General features: G+C 41.8%; 2 protein-coding genes across 2 annotated transcripts; both read left to right on the top strand.

Annotated features, from left to right (window-relative positions):
• On the top strand, window positions 1-720 carry LOC306921171 (octanoyl-[acyl-carrier-protein]:protein N-octanoyltransferase LIPT2, mitochondrial-like; the record flags this gene model as incomplete). Its single annotated transcript, XM_079498283.1, has 1 exon — window positions 1-720. One exon carries the CDS (start codon window positions 1-3, stop codon window positions 718-720), a length of 720 nt encoding a protein of 239 aa, XP_079354409.1.
• Window positions 721-3928: 3208 nt separating this feature from the next.
• LOC306921534 (polyunsaturated fatty acid 5-lipoxygenase-like) lies at window positions 3929-25399 on the top strand. Its single transcript, XM_079498700.1, has 14 exons — window positions 3929-4153; window positions 8993-9191; window positions 9916-9997; window positions 10110-10232; window positions 13406-13512; window positions 15554-15726; window positions 16799-16945; window positions 18474-18677; window positions 18775-18861; window positions 19279-19457; window positions 20293-20414; window positions 20853-20953; window positions 22317-22487; window positions 23427-25399. Exons 1-14 carry the CDS (start codon window positions 4004-4006, stop codon window positions 23604-23606), a joined length of 2025 nt encoding a protein of 674 aa, XP_079354826.1. The 5' UTR covers window positions 3929-4003; the 3' UTR covers window positions 23607-25399.
• The last annotated feature ends 279 nt before the right edge of the window (window positions 25400-25678 follow it).

Here is a 25678-nt window from a genome sequence, read left to right as displayed (position 1 = left end):
ATGCAGCAGAGTAGTAGAGCGGTACTGGAGGTGGTGAGTCTGGGTCTGAAATCCTACTCCAGTGCTCTCCGGGTCCAGCAGTCCTACATCGCACAGCACCTGGAGGGCAGAGGGAAGAACGTGATGCTGCTGTGCGAACATCCTCCGGTCTACACCATCGGTCAGAGACAGGCCTCTTACACTCCCAGTGAAGAGCGAAGGCTCAAACTCCTCGGTGCCGAGTTCGTTCACACCAACCGTGGCGGTAATATAACGTTCCACGGGCCGGGGCAGCTGGTGTGCTACCCCATTCTGGACCTGGCCTGCTTCCAGAACAGCGTCCGCTGGTACGTGGGCGCGCTGGAGAGGACGGGCATTCAACTGTGCAGGGAATTCGGCATTGAGTCCTCGACATCCCCCCCGCACGTCGGGGTCTGGGTGAGAGACAACAAGATATGTGCCATAGGTTGTGCTACACGGATGCACTCTGGTCATTACATCACGTCTCACGGCATGGCTCTGAACTGTAACACAGATATGACCTGGTTCAAACACATTGTGCCCTGTGGGATTGTTGGGAAAGGAGTGACGTCACTGACTGCCGAGCTGGGAAGGACTGTGACTACAGCTGAGAGCACCCCCTACCTGCTGGAGGCCTTCAGACAACAGTTTAACTGTCTGATAGTAGAGGGAGAGAAGGAACACGGTGACAACCAGCCGGACTTTGATTACCTAACATGACTCCCAGGCAAAAAACACTTTGTGTTTGAAATAGACACTTGTGCTTTCTAGGGTATGATTTGTGGCCCTAAAGATGAATACAAAGTTAATATCAACATCTTAATTCTGTCCAATACTTCGATAAAGAGGGGGGTGAAATCATGACAGGGTTACTGCTGTCAAAATATGACTCCCTATAGTCAAAAAACACTTTGTGTTCTTTCTTAGGTGTGATTTGGAGCCCTAAATGTGAATACAAAATTCATATCAACATCTTAATTCTGTCCAATAGTTCAATACGGAGGGGGGTGAAATGATGACAGGCATTGCTGCTGTCAAAATATGACTCCCAGTCAAAAAACACTATGTTTGCAAGTATCAGTCACCAGTAAAAAGGTCACGTGTTTTCGATGAATCTATCATGGTTAAAATAGAGTTTGAAGTTACAATGGGTGTAACTGTTGCCACTACAAGTAATATAATTTGTTTATTTCTCTAAGACAACGTTCATAAGAAGGCTAAAATAAGTTCATGATTGTTTATATTTCTAAAAAGTCTAAGTTCATAATTAAGAAGTTCATAGTTAAGTCACATTCATGTTAAAACATTATTTCATTTATTTTGTGTCAAGTTGTTGTAATGCTTTTATTTTGAAAGGTCAAAGCCACATATGTCTCGTTTGGTCTACACAGGAGTTTTGTGTATGCAATCAAGCCACAAGCAGCTAGAATCAGCAAGGTGCAGCAGCTCCGGTTTTGGTCACACAAAGAGACTTTAAAGTTATAAGAAATGAAATGAAATGAAATGAAATGAAATGAGGGCATATTTACCCAGGGTATCTGGGCTAAGCTCAAGAACTTGTTTCCAGCCAGGCCCTGCTCATAGAACACATTTCATCGTAGTGGTTGATGCCTTGTTCAAGGGCATTGAACGGTCACAAGAGACTCATAAGAAAGGTTATAAGGACCTGAAGACTCAAGAGATTCCCTTCTTTGTTTTGCACGCAGCCAACGAGTTTTCACTGTAACTCCCTCCAAGCACAGACAGACACAAGTGGTTTCCTCTATTGAATTTGGAGGATCCACAAGCCTTCAAATAAATCAGTAGAGGAAACCACTTGTGTCTGTCTGTGCTTGGAGGGAGTTACAATGGGTTTGTATAGGAAGGGAGCGAGGCAGCTAAAATGAATATCAAATATCGAAATACTGAATCAAGCAACTTAAAAATTGTCTGGGGTGTTCATAGATAGTTTTCAGAAAACTTGGTCAGGATTTAGAAGGCCTGCGTTTTTTTATCAAGTCTAAATGGGTTAATGCGATGTGAAGCACTGCCACCTACTGGCCAATGAGAGACATCACCCATTAATCCAACCATGCCTCTTTGTCCAGACTGACCAGACATCTACTCTATTCAGAGGTAGCCTGGGCTGTGCAGCATTCCATTTCGGGTTTATGATCTGGTCGGGAGCGGATGGTAATTTTCGTCATGTTGTAGTTTGTAGTCATCTGGCAGGAAACCACAAGGCGGAATCAGAAGTACCCAAAATACTTCCCACGATCATAATTTTAAGGCCTATCCAATAAAATCCTTGATGCAGCGTAGTTTTGCTGATTTTTAAAATATAAATGTGAGTGTACTTTCCAGAGACTATTTTAGCGTCAGTATACAGTTATTGTCCTACGGGGAAATTGTATTTTTTTGGGTAGGCCCTAAAATTACAATCGTGCAGGCCTGCAGGGGACTTAAAGCTGCTATAAGCAATAATATGACAACATTTTAATGACCTTTTTACTTTTTATTTTTTTGGTATTCAGATAGCCAGTTTGGGAAGAACGCTCCCAAAATAATTAGTCTCTGTGGCACATCTAGGGGCCGCAATCTGCATTCAAAGATTTTCCTAGAAGCTTTGTCATTGGATGATTTGCCTGTCTGCTTCCTGATTGGTTAGTCATTGCGACCAGGTTTTTTTCGACCAATGACAAAGCTTCTAGGAACATCTTTGAATGCAGATTGCGGCCCCTAGATGTGTTACAGAGACTATATTTATTTTGGCAGCGTTGCTGGCTGTCTGAATACCAAAAAAATAAAAAGGTCATTAAAATGTTGACATATTATTGCTTATAGCAGCTTTAAGGTACCGCCTTGTGGTTTTCTGCCAGATGACTACAAATCATTGACTACAACATGACATATTTTATATCTCCAGACCGGTTCACAGATTTTGGAACAAAGACCAGGCTTTAGTTTAGTGGTGACATGAGGTTAATTCAGAGGCTGAGGCATGTGCAGAGGTGGCCTCTGGGTGGCATGTGCACACACCTGGAATGTGTTCCAACCTAAGGTTCCAACCCATTGCACAGTGTGCATTCGGATGTGCTCATGCAGCTTGAGGTTAATGATGTGCATGGGACACATCTCCATGCGTGCGTGCACAAATGTGCATGAGCGCCGGTATGCGTGCATGCATGTTTTAAGCCAGTACTATTCCACTTTCAATATTTTGGTTTGTTTGTAGCTCCGTTGGGAATCTCACTCTACGCACTTAGCTCTGAGAAGAGGACAAGAGGTTCCATGTCAGGATATCCCTGCATCGGTAGAACGGGGGTTGTGCCGTCCAAAAACAGTGGTGAAAACCCTTTTCGCAGTATCATTTCCAATAAGTAAAAGTATTTATGGCTAGCTACAAATGATAAACACGTAACGTTTTTAGACAGGGGTGAAACGTAACCATTGTCTCCGCCAGGTCACAACACCACACTTGTAGATCTGCTAAATTACTATATTGTATTTATTTTTGAGTGGTGCTAACAGCTCCCATGCAAGAAGGGGCTGTGTGTGTATGTGTATGTCTGTCTGTCTGTCTGTCTGTTTGTAGCACGGAATGTCTGTTTGTAGCACGACCCATTGACCCCTGCAGCTGTTTGGGGTCGCATTCGGGGTCACACACACACACACACACACACACACACACACACACACACACACACACACACACACACACACACACACACACACACAGAAGTATAATTGTGCTTAAGTCAACAACTGGCTTGACTCCAAGAGAAAAAAGAGAAAAATACTCAAGTAAAGCAAAAAACTACCTCGTATTTGTAGCACAGTAGGCTACTTGAGTAAAGGTACTTTTTCTTCCCACCACTGGATTAGAAACACGAGGAGGTGGGAGCAGCACAGCCATACAAACTGCTTGTTGGTGTTTGAGGACTTGTCTCGTTCATTCAGTCTCAGTCAGTCAGGCGTTGAGCTTTGTGCTGGAGGCTCATCATCTGAAGGTGTCTTGTGCATCATGCCTTCCTACACGGTAACTGTTGCTACAGGGAATCAGTGGTTTGAAGGAACTGATGACTACATCTACATAACACTGCTCGGCACAGAGGGCTGCAGCGATAGAACACTGCTGGACAAACCTCTGCACAATGCCTTCGAGAGGGGGGCGGTAAGTCTTTCCAGCTTTCGTTACTTTGCATATTTAAATCACAAAACATACATTAACTATATATAGCCCTATTTGTACTTTGGCTATTCTAAAATAGAGTAATATGAACATGTATCATATTCATATTCCATTCCGATTGGCTCTAATTGGTTTTGCGAGCCAATTATATCGGAATGGACTGAACCCTCAATATTGCTCCAGTGGACATGCATTATGATGGATTGACATGTTTTTCAGTTTAGTAGAACTGACAGTATAACCTCAGTATAACCTCGAGGCAGGGAAACACCAGGAAACAACAATGCTAATTGTTTGCATATGTTCATACACATTCCACAGCCCTCAGGTCTGGAATGTGTTGCTCAAGTCTGAACTGGAGGAAAAAAAACGTATAAATGGATGTTTACAGATTTCAAAGTCTTTTAACCCAGTGGTTCTCAAAGTGGGGTCTGGGGACCCCCACGGGTCCTTGAGTGCAAAATGTGTTCATATAACATCAAAACCACTTTAACCCTGTATATTTAGCTTGTAGATTGGCTAAAACAAGAATATGGGGGGAAATTATTGTCGAATATTTTCGAAATATTTTAACAACACAATCTTGAATGGTGGTCCCTGACACAAAATGTGGGGTCCTTGATATGTAAATATTTGAGAACCCCTGCTTTAAACCACATTCCTATATGTCATCAGTGCATCCCTCAGTTATTATCTGTCATGACTCATGATGAAATGAGCATAATAGAAACAAGCACCAGATGGGACATGCCGACATGATTTGTGACATTTTGTGCACAACTTTTAAAGCCAATAGGAATGGCATCCGAAAAATCTAACAGATGTGTCTAGAATAGATCACATGACTACAGAGATATGTGTATACCACAATGTGTGTGAGATTTGGACCACATCTGTAGGAGTAGTAGCTAAAAGTGTGTTTTGAAAAAGTCTGCAAGTTATAGCGTGTTGTGGTTATTCTTCATCCAGAGAACAATAGTCGTAAGACAAAATAATGTTGAATCTCAAGATTGGCTTTATTTATGCAATGCAGAGGTTATAAGTCTAGAGGCATACTGTATAGTGCAGAAAGCGGGACATTGACACAGATTGTCTGAGGCTCATCTCCCCCGACATACCCGACCCTGGTCATTATCCCTCATCTTTCAATACATCTATAAATCATGTCCTGTTCATAACAACATACTTTTTCCATGACATGGCCTTCTGGCCATATCTTGGTCCTTGGGGATTTTGGTACGTGCCCACATTTACTGGTTACACAACTTTTCTGGCACCAGATTTGTTTGTCCAATTGTTTCCCACCATCTAGAGTTTGGGCACGTGCCACCCATCATTAATTAACTGTAAACAGGACGTCCATCTAACTGTGCACTGGTCCCTTGATAACACCTTTCGTGAGATGGCGACATTTGTTATTTCCTAACAGGCCCTTGTGCTTGCCAATATTATGGAGCCTTACATAACCCATTTTGTGACATTTATACTGGAATACATTTTACTGTGCTAGATTACATTTTCCTTTAATACTCTCTCTTGCCATTTCATTGACTAGACCTGTACGTGCCCATCAGCCACCGGCCTACTTGAGAACGATGTAACTTAGGAACCTAATAATACCCATAACTTGTGATAGCACCCGATATCTGTCTGTGTGCCTTTTGTGCCCATACTGTATATGGAGATCTCTGTAGTATGCAATACCCATTGTCATAGTTCTGGTTCTCGAGTTATGTGCATTACAACCGTACAAACACGCATACACACGCACGCAGACAGAGACGTGGTGCATTTATTGCGAATGCAATGAGCGATTACTATGGAAGCCTGCCTTGTCTGTCTGTCTGTCTGTCTGTCTGTCTGTCTGTCTGTCTGTCTGTCTGTCTGTCTGTCTGTCTGTCTGTCTGTCTGTCATGCAGTAACACCACCCGCCAGAGGGCGCAGCTGTTGTTGTGGAAACTTAATACTCCTAACAGAGACTTTAAGAAATAATCGAGGTAGAGAGTGGACTGAAACAATGTCACGTTTATTACAAGGAGTGGTCTGTACCAGCCCAGGGAGGTGCACGGATGCAAGCCTCCCTCGCTGTAGACATGAGTCTCTTTTATACACAGTGAAGGAACACGAATACATTTGAGGTGTGGTCAGTGGACATGGTCAAACATGGGTCTTGGGTAAGAATAGGTCATCTTGACAGACAATCAACAGGTGGAAGCCTTGCTCCAGGCAGTGTAGTATTTTCTGCCACTACAGTCCGCCATTTCAAATATGTAAATTAAATTCCTAATATTAATTTATACCAAGGAACATGAGATACTATACTGTCTGCAAATTTACTACAAAAAGATGACTTATATATGGACTATCTCCTAGAGTAAGAAAGGTTTACATTTAAGTGTATTCAATGTTCACCCACATGATAATTTTCTTTTTATTACACACAACTTCTGATGGCTGGTAGGGGCGAAAACCCTTTTCCTTCTTATTGGGAAATTCCAACCTACGACCCTCGATTTGTCTTGAGCGATCACTCATAAGCCAGCATCAGGTGTAGTCTTTTTCCGTGGTTCTTTCCTCCATGCAAATGTTCTCCTCTCCTTATGTTTCTGTCACACGTTGTGGCATGGCATTTTAGTCTTTTTTCCCCATGGTGGGCCCAGTATTTCGTCTTTATCCGGCTCCCATCGCTGTCACTGGGGGGTGACTGCGGGGATCGAATGCGTGTGGGCCTTGTAGGGACGTCTGGAGTCTCTGGACGGACATGATGATGTGGCTTGGCTCTCATTGGTGTCACTGGCCCATGTGACATATTTATATGTCTGTCAGGTTTTCTTAGAGGGAGAACAACTTGCAGGTAATTTTGTTCACTTGAATTATTTCCACCGTGGTTAAAAAAGTAGTTATACAAAATTCATTTCAATATTATTATTATTATTATTAGTATTTTACATTAATTGTCTTCAGCTTCAGCTTGTTATGTAGACAGCTCTAGAATTGCACTTTATGTAGTCATAGCACTTTATAGTACACATGTATAATATATTATATAGTATAGTATGTATAGTTTACATAGATACTCCAATGTTACGTTCTTAGTTTACGCATGATTCATGATAACTACTTTTTATACATGTGATGTATGCCATGCTTTTTGTTATTGCTTAATGTAAGTCGCTCTGGATTAAGAGCGTCTGCTAAATGCCTAAATTGTAATTCATATAACACTAGACTGACGTCAATGTATGTGTGTATATTTACCCATCATACAAACCCAAATCCTTTTAGTGCTTTCTCCGGCTGTCTTCATTTGCTTGTTTGTTTTTTCCCTTGTTTAAACACATCTCCTGATATGTTTCTCTTAATTTATTGGATTTCAGAGCTGGAAAAAACAAAACAGCACACTGCACCCTATTCTAAAACATTTGTTCTATACTTTTCCCCCGATGATAATACATAATTATGATTTTTTTTTTTTTTTAAGATCTATCTTGATCACAGTTGATCACAATCTTTCACAGTCTGATTTCTGGTTAACTCCCTCTCTTATGGTTATTAACTACATTGACAGGTTACACATTATTGCATCTTGACACTGTATTTCATCAAACTAGTGCACTATCCTCCTTTCAATACAAATATTTCAATAATGTATGAGATCGTGTGGGAGTGAGTGGGTTCTTACCTTGTCGGTGTAATGTCTATAGATACTCATTTTTCCCTTTGTCCTTCCTCCTGTAATTGCATTGTATCACAACACTCTTCCTAGACGAGTTATTCTAAGTTTTTAGTGAGTTAGTCAATATCGCCATATTAACCATGCCATGCACACTGGGAAAGGAAGATATTCATTAAATTGTCAACACATTTAGACCATCTCATTGATTCACCATCCAGTCCTGGAAAGTAGGAAAGAACAATTTTTGTACCACACACACACACACACACACACACAGACACACACACACACACACACACACACACACACACACACACACACACACACACACACACACACACACACACACACACACACACACACACACAGTAGAAAACTTTAAAAAAAGAGAAAAAAAAGGTCTGTGTGTGTGTGTGTGTGTGTGTGTGTGTGTGTGTGTGTGTGTGTGTGTGTGTGTGTGTGTGTGTGTGTGTGTGTGTGTGTGTGTGTGTGTGTGTCAGACTGCCACAACATCTGCCTTCGCTTCCCGCGTTCAGGCGTCTTACTTGTAGTTAGACTAGACCTGTACGTGCCCGGCGGCCTCTGGCCTACTTGGGAACGATGCAACTTTATCTGTTGTCAACTTGTCATAGCACCATTTTTAACTATCTGTCTGTGTCCCTTTTGTGCCCAAACTGTATACGGAGATCTCTGTGGTATCACACACACACACACGCACGCACGCACGCACGCACGCACGCACGCACGCACGCACGCACGCACGCACGCACGCACGCACACACGCACACACGCACACAGAGACGTGGTGCATTTATAGTAGGATACCACTACAAGCGACACCATGAGGAAGATTTGAAACATTTGGTTTGGAGGTTTTGTCTTTGGCCTACTGTGTGCGTACTGATCGGTGCAGCAGTGCCAGAGATTAGCTGCTCACAAACAGATAGACCGACAGGTAGATGCACCGGAAAAAAATTGGGGGATCTTTAAGCTTTCTGGCATGATTTGCTAGCTGGGTGGCCGTTCGGGCCTGGTTGCGATAGAAAAACAAAACAAAACACATCACAATTAAGAATTTAAGTTAAAAATGTATGAAACTCAGCTTTTCTTTATATACCTTTTGGCCAATTTATGCCTGTGCGCAGGTGGACTCGTATGACGTGATCGTACCGGAGAACCTGGGTGACATTGAGATGGTGAAGATTGAGAAGAAGAAGTACTGGGTGCAGGATGACTGGTACTGCATGTACATCACGGTGAAGACCCCGGCTGAGGTGTGCGTGGAGTTTCCCTGCTTCCGCTGGCTGGTGGGCGACAAGGAAGTAGTTCTCCGTGATGGACGAGGTAGTCGTTTAGTCATGTCTGCATACCTGACTGTTATTGTATGTCCATGACGTAACCTACTACCGCATGTGTATTTTTGATATACGGTAACCTTTATCAGAACTGTTTCTTATTTGCAACTGTGGCCTGGCGAAAGATAAGGCCTCTTGAAGGAGAGGGGAGATAGCGCCTAAAATAAATCAACATTCAGGTTAAAAGCTAAGAAAGAGAATTGGCCCCGGGGCTCCCATTAGTCATAATCTGTCCCTGGCACAATCAATAAATAAATAAATGAAAAGGTTAGTGCTGTTCACACCAAGCACGATAACAATATCTACATTATGATTGTTGTTAAAAAAGAAATGCGTATGAATTGGATGGCACAGTCCATACTGCAACTATAACTAACCTAATCTCAACCTCAAATAGCCTACAATATCTTACTGTACCTGTACCTCCTTAAAATGTATAGTCGCAACATAAACTCTTTCAACTGATTTGGTTTAATAAATATGTTAATATGTTGAGTACTGCGTGTTTGGTGCCATGCATTGTTCATCACGTAATAATAGTTATTGTGCTTAGTGTGAATAAATACCCCTTTATAGACTTATAAACTTTTCTGTGTAGATCTGGCTGATTTACTTTCAGCTGCCAACAGATTGAAATACATACATTTCCTTCTGGAAAATATACACTGAATGTCTGAATGTTTGATATAGTATCGTTGTTATCTGTGTTTTAGCACGTTTGCCACAGGACGATAACACAACACAGGGCAAGCAACACCGACAGGAGGAGTTGGAATGGAGGCGAAAAGTGTACAGGCAAGACGCACGTTTACTTTCAACAAACTTATATCCAGGAAACTTGGTGAAGTGCTCCTTTAACACTTTAGTTACAATGTTCGGTACAAAACTCTTCCTTTAATCCTACCAGATGGAGTGAGTGGCAACCAGGCTTCCCTATGAGCATTGATGCTAAAGAGTCCAGTGACCTGCCTCGGGATATCCGGTTCGACAGTGACAAAGGCGTGGACTTCAAACTGAACTACAGTAAAGCGTATGTACTGCCTTCATCACACGGCTAGCTGAACTGAAACAACAGACCAAAGAACAATAGTTGGCATGAAGTTGGCACCGTTGAACACTGTTGACACTGGAGCCCGACTTATGCCCGATTTTTGGGTCCAATGCCACTTTTTATTGTAGACTCCTAGGTTACCTAGATTACAACAAAATCAATTTTGGAAAACCTTTGAAAAAGCTTTAACATTTTAGCCTATAGTTGATCATATTACTTTTCCAGAAATGCAAGAAAAGAAATTCCAGCTTATGGATTGTGCTTGTGCAAACTCATTTACATTGATACCTGCTCCCAAACTGTACACTGCACTGTACTGCTGTACTGATTGTCTCCACCAGGCCGAAGGCATGGGGAGAGAGTATGTTTTGCACTCCGTCCGTGTGTGTGTGTGTCCTTCCTTCCGTCCGTCCGTCCGTCCGTCCGTCCTTCCGTCCGTCCGTTATCAGCTAATCTCTGGCACCATTGGCCCGATCCATGCCAAACTGTGCACACACACTCCCTGGATGCCAACGACGAACCTCTGCCCCAAATATTCCTCAATGGCCTGTTATAGCGCCACCATGAGGCCGATTTAGCCAAAACACATTTCTGTAGATAACTCGTACACATTTTATCCATACATCACACAATTCAGTATACACTATCTCCATAGTCATGTGATCAACACAGATCTGCACAATTTCCCATCTTCCATCCGGCTAAGATTGGCTTCCAAAACTCACATGATTGGTCTGTTTCAAACAAAATGCCACAAATCACAAACACAGTGTCCAATTTCCATGAAATTATACACGCACATTTCCACTAGGCCGAGGACGACATGCCACTATTTTTCCCCAAATCAGCCTCACGGTGGCGCTATAACAGGACAATTCCTGTTTTACCTATAACTGCATCGACAACTTATGTATGCGCACTCCCTAGAGGCCATGGAAAAACATTTTCCCTGCATCCCTCCACATCTGCCGGTTATAGCGCCACCATGAGGCCGATTTCTGCTAAACACATTGTTTGTGTTAGTCGCACAGATTTCATCCAAATCTCACGCACATCGGTACACATGATCTCTGTAGTCATGTGATCAAGACGAGCCTGTTGGATTTCTCAGATTCTACACTGATTAGCTAAGATTGCCTTCCAAAGTTTTCAGGAGTAGCCCGTTTTGTACAAAATGCTGCACATGTCCTGCTCATCCAGAATTCTATCCTCAGAGATGCTATGAGTGATCTGGCTCTGTATTTCCTCAACAAAACGAAGACAATTGTTGCAAGAAACAAACAAACAAAAAAACATGTTTATATTACTCCTAAACATTTTGCCAAACATCACACACACTCCTATCCTCCTGGTGGAGACCTGTGCCCAGAAGGGCACTTTTTCTAGTTCACATATAGTTTTAGTTTTGTCACCTAGATGTGCTGTGCAGGTATATATGCATGTGGAAATCTTAAACTGGAAAAGCTCCACTACATAAAAACATAAATACCTTAAAAAGCATTATAGAAAAAGACACAACCTAAAAGCACACAATAAAAGCAGTAAAAACAGGAAGTCTTAAAAATGTGTGAACAATACACTTTTCCTTTTGTTTAATACTCTGATGGCCTGGGGGGGGGGGGCAGCCTGCTGGTTAGGACTTTGGTAGCCTTGGAGACCACAGGCGTTTTGTTTTCAAGGGCTTTGGGGATCTTGTACATCAAGAACAGGCTTTTGTGTGGGTGGGATTCTTATTGATCCTCAGGGATCTGCTGAGGCGGCGCAGGCGCTGGGTGTAGAGGTCTTCCAGAATATGCAGCTCACACCTGGTGTTGTTTTCAACAGTGAGAACCAACCTCCTCGGCATCATACAGTCTCAGAGTGTCAGAAATAAAAAAAATCCCTGAAGGTTTGTGGTCTCAGGCCAAATTTCTTCAGGCGCTTGAGGTCCTCCACTCTGCGTGCGTGCATGTGTGCGTGCGTGCGTCGATCTGTCTGTCTGTAATTCTCACAAAAAACGCTAAGCACCAAACTTTGGATGGATACAGTACTTCCACTCCATTTTCCCATATATTGTTACTTTTTGAAATATTTAACTTTTAATTTTATCATGGAAATTAATGAGGCTCTGATCAGGTTGAACCATGCCCAAATTTCAGTCAGATATGTCATAAACAAATGACATCGTACATGACTTATATCACTGATGTCAAAGTCCAAGATCCAAGATTTGAGGGGTGCTGGCCCCCCGGCCCCCTCCACTGCATGGCTTTACAGAGTTATGTCATAGGCCAGCCAAGTCTATGGACTTTAATGTTTGTTTAGAGCCTAATTATTAATTTCCCATCCCAGCCAAGTCTATGGACTTTAATGTTTGTTTAGGGTAAATAATCAGCAATGGCCTCTTGCTGATATAAATACATCTTGTAATAAATGTATTTCATTTTTCATGGACATGAAAATCAACATACATCAACATACCCCCAAAAATCTGGGCACACCTCACTTCACACAAGTGTGATTTGTTTCCCATTCATGAACCACTTCAGCCACTTGAATAACTTCACACATTTTAACCACTTTCAGAAATGGTCAAATTGTTAGCACATCTACAAGCTCACAATTTGTGGCAATCTCACTATTGTTGGAATAATTTTTAAAGTGTTAAGTCACTTTCTCAACGTCACGTTTGAGGACCACCATAGGGGTCTAAATTATTAAAGGAGCATTCAGTGATTTGGGTGATTTGGAAAAAACCCTGGTCCGCCCCGGTAACAAGATGTGCATATACACACGCTCTACAGTGGGGGAAGTACAACAAACCAACAGCACGTGCACCAAGGCCCGCCCCACTCGATCATGATTGGAGGAAGGCCCCTCTCATCCTGATTGGATGAAGGCTTTGCCACCCAAACCGAAACTAGGGTTTTTTTTACCCCAGGGGCTCACTGGGGACAGGGAGGAACTCCTTAAAAAGAAGTGATATTTGAATTAAGTGAAATCACTGAATATACCTTTAACTCTGAGAGTGTGTAAATGTGCCATTTGCACACAGCACACAGTGAAATGAACACTGAGGATGTTATAGTGTAGAAATGGGGGTTAATTCAAAAGGTTGAGAATAACTGTACGTATTTAATGATGATGATGACGACTTCCATTCTTCCATACAGAATAGAGAACCTGTTGCTGAACAAGTTCATGGACACGTTCCAGTCCTCCTGGGACGACTTCACTGATTTTGAACAGATCTTTGTGAAAATCAAAAACACAATGTCAGGTCAGATTCAAACTCAATCTCAAAATTGAATATTTACCTAATCGATAATCGCTAATTCTGTTCTAGATTTCTACTATACAGTTTTTCAGTCTAGATATTTAGCAGATATGCTCTGGTCCAGAGAGACACAGTACAAGTTTGAGATCAGAATAAGTAGAGTAAGCATGAACTCCAGTCAACAAACAACAGGGTAAATACTCTTGCCCCAGCCTTGACGACCTTGCAGACTTATGCAAAGGTTAAAATGTAATTTATATATAGTATGTTACCAGTATATAGACAGATGCCAGGTTAATTTGTTGACCTGGCATCCTATAGTTTGTATAGTTTCAATGTACAGATTATGTATTAATGTTTAGACTGATGGTAGGTTATTGGTTTTCCTATGATCATGATTTTAAACCGTTCTGGATTAAGAGCGTTGTGGTATATTTTGGGTACATACCATCCAAATACTCTAGTTCTACTATACAAATGACTGGAGAGCAGAAGAGAATTGAGACACGGCAGCAGACAGAGTGAGATGTTCCGATCATGTTGGTTTATTCAGCGATACAGCATACAGCACACACGCCAGCCAGCCAGAATGGCCTGACGTGCTCCACACATGGGCTGACGCCCCGAACTGACAAAGTTACATAGAAATCAACTTGCTTATCAACAGTTAGAATACAACATTGGTCCAGACTGGCCTGTAACCACCCCCCTGGAGAGTAGAATTGGGACCACTGTGGCCCTTTGATCTACTGTTTAGCATGTAATTGCCCTAGGTGTGACTCAGGAACTCAGAATTCACAGACTACAGTATAAACAGACTTGACCCCATAGGTGTCAAGTCAACAGGATGAACTCTACTGCATGTATAAATACACGTACACGTTATTGTAGAATTATGGATTTCCAGATTCCACAGCGTCTGCTAAATGACTGAATTGTAATTGTTATTGCTGTATGCTGTATGTTTTTGTAACCGATATCTTGTTCCATTGTGTTGTGTTGTGCAGAGTATGTGATGGAACACTGGAAGGAGGACTTGCTATCTAATCTGTTCCATTGTGTTGTGTTGTACAGAGTATGTGATGGAACACTGTGTTGTGTTGTGTTGTGTTGTGCAAAGTATGTGATGGAACACTGTGTTGTGTTGTGTTGTGTTGTGTTGTGTTGTGTTGGGTTGTGTTGTGTTGTGTTGTGTTGTGTTGGGTTGTGTTGTGTTGTGTTGTGTTGTGTTGTGTTGTGTTGTGTTGTGTTGTGTTGTGTTGTGTTGTGTTGTGTTGTGTTGTGTTGTGTTGTGTTGTGTTGTGTTGTGTTGTGCAGAGTATGTGATGGAACACTGTGTTGTGTTGTGTTGTGCAGAGTATGTGATGGAACACTGTGTTGTGTTGTGCAGAGTATGTGATGGAACACTGTGTTGTGTTGTGTTGTGTTGTGTTGTGCAGAGTATGTGATGGAACACTGTGTTGTGTTGTGTTGTGCAGAGTATGTGATGGAACACTGTGTTGTGTTGTGTTGTGTTGTGTTGTGTTGTGTTGTGTTGTGTTGTGTTGTGTTGTGCAGAGTATGTGATGGAACACTGTGTTGTGTTGTGTTGTGTTGTGTTGTGTTGTGTTGTGTTGTGTTGTGCAGAGTATGTGATGGAACACTGTGTTGTGTTGTGTTGTGTTGTGTTGTGTTGTGTTGTGTTGTGTTGTGCAGAGTATGTGATGGAACACTGTGTTGTGTTGTGTTGTGTTGTGTTGTGTTGTGTTGTGTTGTGTTGTGCAGAGTATGTGATGGAACACTGTGTTGTGTTGTGTTGTGTTGTGTTGTGTTGTGCAGAGTATGTGATGGAACACTGTGTTGTGTTGTGCAGAGTATGTGATGGAACACTGTGTTGTGTTGTGTTGTGTTGTGTTGTGTTGTGTTGTGTTGTGTTGTGTTGTGTTGTGTTGTGTTGTGTTGTGTTGTGTTGTGTTGTGTTGTGCAGAGTATGTGATGGAACACTGTGTTGTGTTGTGTTGTGCAGAGTATGTGATGGAACACTGTGTTGTGTTGTGTTGTGCAGAGTATGTGATGGAACACTGGAAGGAGGACTTGCTATTTGGCTACCAGTTCCTGAATGGTTGCAACCCAGTAATGATCCAGAAATGCCTGAAGCTCCCAGACAAGTTCCCCGTCAGCCATGAGATGGTGGCTGCATGTCTAGAGAGACACACGACTCTGGAGCAGGAGGTCGAGGTACAGTTCAACTCTCTATTCAGATCTTTCTCTCATTAGGTATCTGTAATTCTTTCTCACGCACACACGCACGCACGCACGCACGCACGCACACACACACACACACACACACACACACACACACACACACACACACACACACACACACACACACACACACACACACACACACACTCACACACACACATTATGCTATGAGGCTAAATTGTTTGACTTAGGCAGACATTATTTTGATGTATTCTGATGAACATAGACAATAAGGCAGGATGAATCATCAGGGGTATAGAGTTAGGCAGGCAGATAAACATGACTTATGCAAAATGGGTGTGTTTGTGGTTAATTTGCAAGTAACATTTTATTTCTTCTTTCCTGAAGACCAGGAACCTTCAAAACACAGGAAAATAAACCAAATATGTTGCATATGCATAAACCCTGTAATAGTTAACACAATTTTACAAAGACCGCGCCACTCTAAAATAAATTAATGAAACATTTAAGGATCGGGTATTAATGACCAATAAAAAGTAAACACTATGACACATTACTCCAATTTCTCCTTTGTTAGGCCCTTTTGAACTTAGATTGACTGCAGCTGCACTAATTCAATCCCGATGACCTGCGATGAGGATGAAGATGACATACTGTTTCAATTTTGCATGCACATATTTAATTTATTCACTTGCTCAACAGTTATGTGATGATGTGATCATAATATAACACATAAGGCGTCATTCGAAACATATCGGCTCTGTCGGGTGGTAACCTCATAACCTCATACAGTATGTCCGAAACTGTTCATTTCAAAACGCGGCTCGAGCCATGTTTCGAGCTTCGAGAGAGATGGGGAGAGACATGCAGCGAAGTTTGTCAGGAACGGGACTCAAACCCGCGAAGCGATGTCAGATCTACTACCTTTGATGCTTTTGTGCGACACTGTAGTACGATCAAGTAGGGCGTTCATTTACGAGAAAAACAAAATCACAAATAGTTCAAATATGGATATACCGGTAAGAGGTTTCTGCCCGACAGATCATTTTACAACACACACAAACTGTTTAAAGTGTGTTTTCAGGCAGGTAACATCTACATAGCAGACTATGAGCAATTAGAAGACATCAGTCCAAACAGCACAGACCCAGACACCCAGCAGTACCTGTCAGCTCCCATCTGTCTGCTCTACAAGAACACTCAGAACAACATGATGCCCCTGGCCATACAGGTGGGTGCTATACGTCACTCACTGCATGGTATTCTTAGCATGGCATTTCTGGGGCAGCTGCACTGCCAGTGCCACATCTATTTCCTAATTTTTCTTTAATGTAAGGGTTCATTTAAAAGGTTTAGCATTTCTGCCTGAGGGGGACTTTTTTTAATTACTTATTTCTAATGAATATTTTCTTTAAAAAACAAAAAATGTTTATTCACTAATAAATTCATTATTAATCATTAATGTGTAAAATCGAAAAAAGGGCTTTGTTAAGACCTCCATATTATTATGGTCAATGCCTGTGTGAAAAGTGGGAGTGATTGGTGCAGGCAATGAGGAGATGCGCGTTTTCGCATTTTTAATTCACTAATAAATTCATTATTAATCCTTAATGTGTAAAATCGAAAAAAGGGCTTCGTTAAGACCTCCATATTATTATGGTCAATGCCTGAAAAGTGGGAGTGATTGGTGCAGGCAATGAGGAGATACGGCGTTGTTTCTGACAGACAGACAGACACACACACATTCAGACATTGTCAGAATTATAGTATGATTATAGTATGATTATAGTATGATGATGATGATGATGATGATGATGATGATGATGATAGTATGATGATGATGATGATCAAGCATCAGCCGATTGCAACAATCTTCCCAGTTCTCTGATCTATTATTTCAATTTTTTTGATTCAAAGGAGCTTTATTGGCATGAGAAAAGATATGTTTACATTGCCAAAACAAGTGTCAAAATATAATAAAAACAGTTTAAGAAAATGGGGAAAATATATACAGTTGGAGTGGATTACAGCATTGTGTTAAACAGTTCAAGCCAGGGTATAAACCTTTATAGCAGCAATATTTTGCAATCACAACGGGAGATGGGAGTGACTGCAATATTAACTCCTTTAATATCTTGTTTAGAGCATCTATCCTTACTCATCTTCAAATATCCTACTCCTGCTTCCAAATGCCTCTATTTGTTTTCTCTAACTCTCTTCTATAATCTGTCAAACACTGTAATTTAATTTCTAAGGTGCATGTGCATGTTTGTGTTCTGTGTCTGTGTATTCGTATTCTGTATGTGCATGTACAGTATACGTCTGTAGTTTTTGTTCATTTAGTTTATGTTGATATATTAATTTATGAAATTTGTCATTTTGTGGATGATCATGGGTGGGAGCGGCCTGTTGTTACAGGAGAGAGTTTTTGTTATGTTGTCATTGTTCTGTCTTGTACTCTTGGTATATTTGCGATAAGGACTCCCTAAAAAACGAGATGATACATCCAGTTTATGTATTGTGTATGATTTTGAATATAGTGATCCCCGCATTTGATTAGGGTTTTTTGATAGAGTTATTTAGAAAAGCCTTGTGTGGACAATTAATACTCAAGCAATGCATCTGTACTGTTGATTATGATGTCCATGACGTCAAATAAAATATTACATAAATACATAAATAACAGAGACAAAAACAAAGATGTTATTATGTTCTATTTTCATTTTCTCCCCCATTGTATCCCTCTCCCCTGTCCTCAGCTGGGACAAACTCCAGGGGAGGGCAATCCCATCTTCCTGCCCAGCGATGCTCAGTATGACTGGCTGCTGGCCAAGATGTGGGTCCGCTCGGCCGACTTCCAGGTCCACCAGAACGTCACTCACCTGCTGAGGACCCACCTCATCTCTGAGGTGTTTGCTATTGCCCTGTACAGACAGCTTCCTGCGGTCCACCCTATCTACAAAGTAATGATGCTCCCCTTGGATTCATCTCATTCTGCATAGATATTTGCTTGCTTGATTACTTGATTTATTGATTGATTGATTGATTGCCTTCTTCTAGCTACTGATCCCACACTTTCGTTTCACCATTGCCATCAATACCAAGGCCAGAGAGCAGCTCATCGGTGAGGGTGGCATTTTTGACAAGGTGCGAAAAATATGAATTAAAGACATAATGTCTCTGAGACGACGAGAAATAATTATTTAATATTTTTGGTTGTCTTCGTTTGTCAATTGATTCTTTTTAGCTTCGCTGGCATCAGGGTTCTACTGGCTGAATTTATGGGAAACCTTCATGAACTCCATGTGATACTCCTACTGATATTTGTTGACCCATTGCATGGCTTTTCGTCTACCACAACCATTAGGCCAGAATTTAAACTTGCACAAAATATATCGACTATTTTTGAATAGCCGACGCTAAAATCTAAAATGACATACAGATGCTTTCCAAGTTTATAATAATACATATTTATTTGGGGGTCCTTGAAATAAAAACGTTTGTTGGAAGGAACTATGAGTGAAATATTGAATCACATTGACATCCTCCTGATTTCTCATCCAGGCCAATGGCACTGGGGGAGGCGGCCATGTTGAACTGATCCGGAAGGGAATGACATCATTATCATTTAGGTCGCTGTGCTTCCCCGACGCCATCAAAGCGAGTGGCATGGACGACACGACGGAGCTGCCCAACTACTTCTACAGAGACGACGGATACAGAGTGTGGGACGCCATTAAGAGGTGTGCAGTGGTGTCAAAGTACATTTACTCAAGTACTGTACTTAAGTACAATTTTGAGGTATTTGTACTTTACTTTACCAATTTCCAATACTGTGTAATGAGTTTTTTTTTGTGATTGCGTGCTTTTCTACATTCATTTCTTATGCGTGCATAAGCGTGTGTGTGTGTGTGTGTGTGTGTGTGTGTGTGTGTGTGTGCATGCATGCGTGTGTGTGTGTGTGTGTGTGTGCATGCACATTCAGGACCACCTATGTTCTTTTCAATAATGCGTGGACGTGCCAAGACATAATATTGACCCTGGCCAGGGTCCTGCTACTCGGGTTCTGCCCATAATAAATGATGCAGATTAGAAAAGTAGAAACACATTGCTGTGATAAGTGGCGTTTTGGAGCTAGGCTCTACATGGCACTGGGAGGCTCTCCTTTCCTGCCATTCCTCATGTCTCCTCTCTCCACTGCTACACTCGCACTCAAGGGCAAGATTTGATTAAGTGTGTGTGTGTGTGTGTGTGTGTGCGTGCGTGCGTGCGTGTGCCCGCATGTGTCTGTTCATTCGATGCGGTGCATGCGTGTAAATTAGTTTGTCTGTGACCAAAACTTATGCATGAGTGATTACACAGTTGTGAGTTTGTAGATCGACTATTTTCAAAAGATTTTGTGAAGAATTTGGAATAATTAAAAAATATATTTTAACTCAAATATTCTTTCATGGCCGGGCTCCTTGGCACAACATCGATTCACATGGGGGTCTGAAATACATATCATTTTGGTGGTCCTTGACCTTGACATGAAAATGTTTGAGAAGCTGTTCTAGAGAATGTGTCGTCTCCTTGCAGCTTTGTGTCAGCTGTGGTGAACATCTACTACTGCACTGATGAAATGGTGCAGGGAGACCAGGAGATACAGGCCTTTGTTAAAGAAGTGGTCAGCTGTGGCCTGCAGGACTTCCACTACTGTGGTGAGTGTGTGCGTGTGTGTGTGCGTGTGTGTGTGTGTGTGTGTGTGTGCGTGCGTGCGTGCGTGCGTGCGTGCGTGCGTGCGTGCATGCATGCGCGTGCGTGTGTAGGAAACTGATTTGCATGAGATAGCTCAGCATAATATTCAAACCCACGTCTGTCTGTCCGTCCGTCCGTCCGCCCACCTGCCTGATTCCATGCCTGATCCATTCTGCATTTGGGTTCACTTGCTAGACCCTTGACTCTAAAAATTGACACACTTTTGAAAACGATGGTGCTTGGAATTACTTGTTCTTAATACCAATTTAATTTGACAGCCCATAATGGCGTACATTCTTTTTTTAACATATTTCTGAGTTGCACCGGGCAATCGGCCAGCCATTGTATAATCTTGCAACAATGCAAGATCACTTCTCTCATTTCTTTCTGCCAATGTGCAGAGTTTCCCAAGTGGTTGAAGACACGCGAGGAGCTCACAGAGTATGTGACAGTGGTCATCTTCACAGCGTCAGCCCAGCACTCAGCCATCAACTCTGGACAGGTGAGAAAGCAGAAATCCTATCTGCTCATTACCCACCGGTCAATATTCTGACATACATAAATGTTACATTAGTTGGACTGCATGAATGGTAATGATCAGATTAAGAACAGTTATGTTTTGGTTTGTGGGGGCGAAAAGATAATTCTCTGAAATATATGAGCCCCTACCTGACAACACTTAAAAGTACTGAGCTGTGTAGCTCATCTCTGAGTACAGGCTGAACAGTTGCATAATAACTGGAGATACTGAAGGCCTAGGTGTCACATGGGCCAACTCACACGGCCAGCAGCATGAGCAAGGATACGAGTGCGGGCGACATGTAAGAACTCACGCACGAACCACGAGCACGCTACGAGCAGGGAAGCAGACATGGACGGCATTAGAAGGGAAAAGCACACACAGAAGGGAAGATACAGAAACATTGAGCCAGCTGTAGACATCTGGAGAGACATAAATCTCAGCAATACAGCTATGTCGGGGGTGTGTACTGGTCCAACCCAAGATGATAGTACAGCCAGGTCGAAGAGACCTGCTGTAACTATCCCAGGGCAGTGCAGGGAAGTTTCCTGCAATACACACACCATATGACACTGGCCAAGAAATAGTAGTGGCCATGCCAAAGATTGGGGAAAACAACGAATGGACGAGCGGACAAGACGGAGATTGGCAGGGAATAGAGCAGATTGGCAAAAACAATGAACTACGGTAGGACAGGACGGGCAAGAAGGGTGGATACAGCAATATAATAGGCCCTGGAGATTGAGGCTTCTTCCATGCAGCCGAAGGCTCTGCTCCTCTGAAATGCTGTATTATACTCTGCACTATTATGAATAAACTGGCACTACTACTAATCTAACTTTGTCTATGTTGATCTGAGTTTCTCTAAGTCTGTCCAAGTGTTCTCCGTCTATCTACTTTTGGCTCTACAGGTTCACCAGCAGAGTCTAAGCAAAAATAATTGATCTACAATCAACAAATTCACAACACGTAGTGCAGGGTGCCAACACTGATATTTTCATGAATTGGTACCACCTAAGGTGACCGTAAAATGTCTCTAGTTTATATTTTGGTATGATAACTCTTCCAAATCAGTAGCTTGGACATAGTTATCAGTTAAATTTCATTATACTTTAAGTAGTGTAGCAAGTGATGTGTCAAACCAGGGGGGTTTCATGATTCTGAATCCATTCCAAGTATTCGTTTTGCACGAAAAGCACTCCTTGGGCTAAAAACGGCCATAGCCGTCATCACAAATGACAGATGAGGTCATCACATTTGGGCAAGTACTTGACTAAAGCAAGTCAGTACTTGACTAAATGCACTTAGTTACTTTAGTTTACACCACTGTGTGTGTGTGCTTCAGTATGACTGGTGCTCCTGGATCCCCAACTCCCCCTCCACCATGCGGAAGCCCCCTCCCGTGAAGAAGGGGGTGGCAGACGTGCAGCTAATCATGGCCAGCCTGCCGGACCGCGGGCGCTCCAGCTGGCACCTGGGAGCCATCTGGGCCCTCACCCAGCACCAGGACGACGAGGTATATCCCAAAGGTCAAATTAGCCTTCGTGATTTTGGGGGATAAACAATCACCTCGTGGGGGCGGTGGTGGCTCAGGGGTAGAGTGGCCGGATGGGAACCGTGAGGTTGAAAGTTCGAAACCGGGCTAGTGACGAAGCAAGACACTGAACCCCTAATTACTCCTGATGTGCAGGTTGGTGCCTTGCATGGTTTCCTCTGTCATCGGTGTATGAATGTGTGTGTGAATGGGTGAATGTAATGCACAATCTATCTAAAGCGCCTTGGATAAAGGCACTATACTATAAAAATGCACCATTTACCTCAAAAACGGATATACAATTTATTGTAATGTCACTGATATGCCAATATCTTTTTTGGCTGACCAGTTGAAACACTTTTAAACCCATTTATCAGCTAAAACAAATTTGTAGTTTACTTATGCTTTGTAGGGCATAGTGTACAGTATGTATAGGCTATATGCACATACGTCATTTTGGAAATAACACTTCCTAGGTTCCTATAGGTATACACCGATGTTACTAATTAAGGCTAGCTGTTCCGTTTAGTGTGCAGTGGTTCTCAAACGTTTTAATTTCAAGGGCCCCTATAACTCTGAGAGCGCACAAATGGACAAAGTATACGGGTATGATGTAACAGTAATATGGTGGTTCTCAAAGTGGGGTCCGGGGACCCCCAGGGGTCCTTGGGTCCCCACTGCTCCCCAGTAAAAGTAGTTATTGAAAAGCAGCAGTATATAATCATTTTGATTATTTTTTTTATTTTTACACAAATCTTCTCTTTTGGCTGGGTACCTGGCAAAAAACATTTTTAGATGGGGTCCGGGTCCGTGGTAAAATATCGATTGATTTGGGGGTCCTTGGAGTGAAAAGGTTTGAAAATAAGGTCAATTTGGCCTAAAATAAGGTCAATTTGTGTCCCCCCCCCCCCCCCCCGTCAGCTGTATCTAGGCATGTACCCTGATGAGCACTTCATAGAGAAGCCAGTGAAGCAGGCCATGGACACCTTCAGGAAGGAGCTAGCAGAGATCAGCTGTGGCATCACACAAAGGAATGAGGGAAAGAGGATGCCCTTCGACTATCTCTCCCCTGATCGAATCCCCAACAGTGTCGCTCTGTGAGGCATGATTATTGGCTTTATACTTCCTATATTTCAAAGAGCATATCGTCGCTGTCGGGCAGAAACCTCCTTTCTCCATATTCAAAGTATTTGTTTTTTTGAGTGGTGTAAACCACTCCTACAACTGGCTTTGTTAGTTTACGTGTCTGTCTGTTTGTCTGTCTGTCTGTTCGTACCAAAAAATGAGCATGGTTGCTATGGTCACACGGGTGTGATTTCATTACGTCAGACATTACGTCAGACCACAGCTGATCAGTCTATATAAGACCTTACACCACTCAGTTCACACGGGTGTGATTTCTTCTTAAATGAATGCCCTACTTGATCATAGTACTACACCGTGTTTATGATGATTTTGTATTGCATATATGTGAATATTTGTATGTCTTTAAATGTTTTGATGAATTGAAAATGGAGGACGCTGATGTAAACAAGTCTTAGTGCTTTTTCTGGTTTTATCCTTATTAGCAGTTTTTGTATTGACCTGTACCTTCCTTGAACTGTACCCATTCTGCAATCTGTTAATGCAATTTTCAATAAATCAATCAATCAGTCACACAAAAGTATCAAAAGTAGCAGATCCGCAAGCTCGAAACACAGTGTGAAGCGACACGCTTTGAGCTTGTAGATCTGCTACTTTTGATATTTTTTATTTGAGTCGTGAAAAGCAACAGTGAGGTTTCTTTAGCACATGAATGTTAAATGCTTTTTGGAGCAATATTTATGATAGCATTGTACAAAAATATATAATATTCTGCATGAGCATTCGTAATATTAATGATTTGTTTTTACTGTTTCTGTTTGTGTGCGTGCATGCATGCGTGCGTGAGAGCTTATGTGTCATCATATAATGTATTATTGTAGTTTAGTGTTGCACTTGCTAATGTGTAAGGAGCAGTGGGATGTATGTCTTATACTGTTTAATGCCAAGCAAAGTCTTTGTCAAATGTCATCCTTGAGTTTCCTGAGTTTATGTATAAAAGTATACTAAAGCTGAAATGATTGCTCCCTAAATTGACTCTTAGAGCACGGCATATGTCATATGATATGGTACTTTATCTGAAATGATTGGTAGTGAATAGTGGAGTTTAGTTTGTTACAGGATCTTGGAAGGATGTCCACTAAGCCATGCTCTGACAGCAGTTAATAGCTTTTTCTTTATCAGTACTGTCTGACGGATTAATATCCACATAATTCAATTAACTACTTTTTATCCATACATTTTTAATATTCATATTCATACATATGATTGTGACATGAAGCAACAGTGGAAAAATAAAGATCTAGTAAGGAAACATTATGCTGCTGTTTATTGTCTGAATTGCTGTCAGATTTCAAATTAGTCAGACACTGCATATTGTCACTCCCAATCTTCCCCCGTAGTCTGAAAACCCACTTCTTCAGTTTTGTTTTGGTTTTCATTCATCAGGCCCAAAAGGGGTCTAATCGAAACTGTCAAATTATCAATGCTAATTTCACTCTTAGTCTTAGAATGTACAAATGGAACCCAATGGACCCATAATCAGGCTTCATTTTCCATGCGTCTTCCACAGTTGCATGTTATTTGTAAACAAATTATTGGTCTATACTAGGGACATTCATGAAGATAAGTCAGTAACATAACATTTCAAGATATTGGCAAAATAACAGTCTGGCATTACATTTTGAAATGAGAATCACATCCAGCAGATTCAATTTATTTTGTTGTGGCAAGCCCATTTGCTGAGTACAAATAAAAGACTAACCAAATGGAAAATATTATTTACACAAGCCTCTCCTTTTATCATATTACAGTTTTACGACATATATTTAACATAATTTGAAATGATAAATGAGTACATCAATTGCACTTCCAATAAACATGAACTTTATTTCCCTGAAACTATAGAGGCCAGTTTTGCCAGCAGATGTTGCCCGCAAAAGTTGAAAAAGTCGATGGTGACCATGCAGGCTTTTAGAGTTTCAAAAAGTGTGACACATTTTCATAAACCTGCTCCATAAGTCTTCTGAACCCAAATGACTGCAAGTGAAAAGACCTAATTTGCTCTGCGACCGCAAAAATCTCTCTGAAGT

This window comes from Electrona antarctica (genome assembly GCF_951216825.1).
Source record: "Electrona antarctica genome assembly, chromosome: 4".
Taxonomy (NCBI): domain Eukaryota; kingdom Metazoa; phylum Chordata; class Actinopteri; order Myctophiformes; family Myctophidae; genus Electrona; species Electrona antarctica.
Note: the sequence above shows the minus strand (reverse complement) of the source record. Positions and strands in the feature narration are given on the sequence as shown.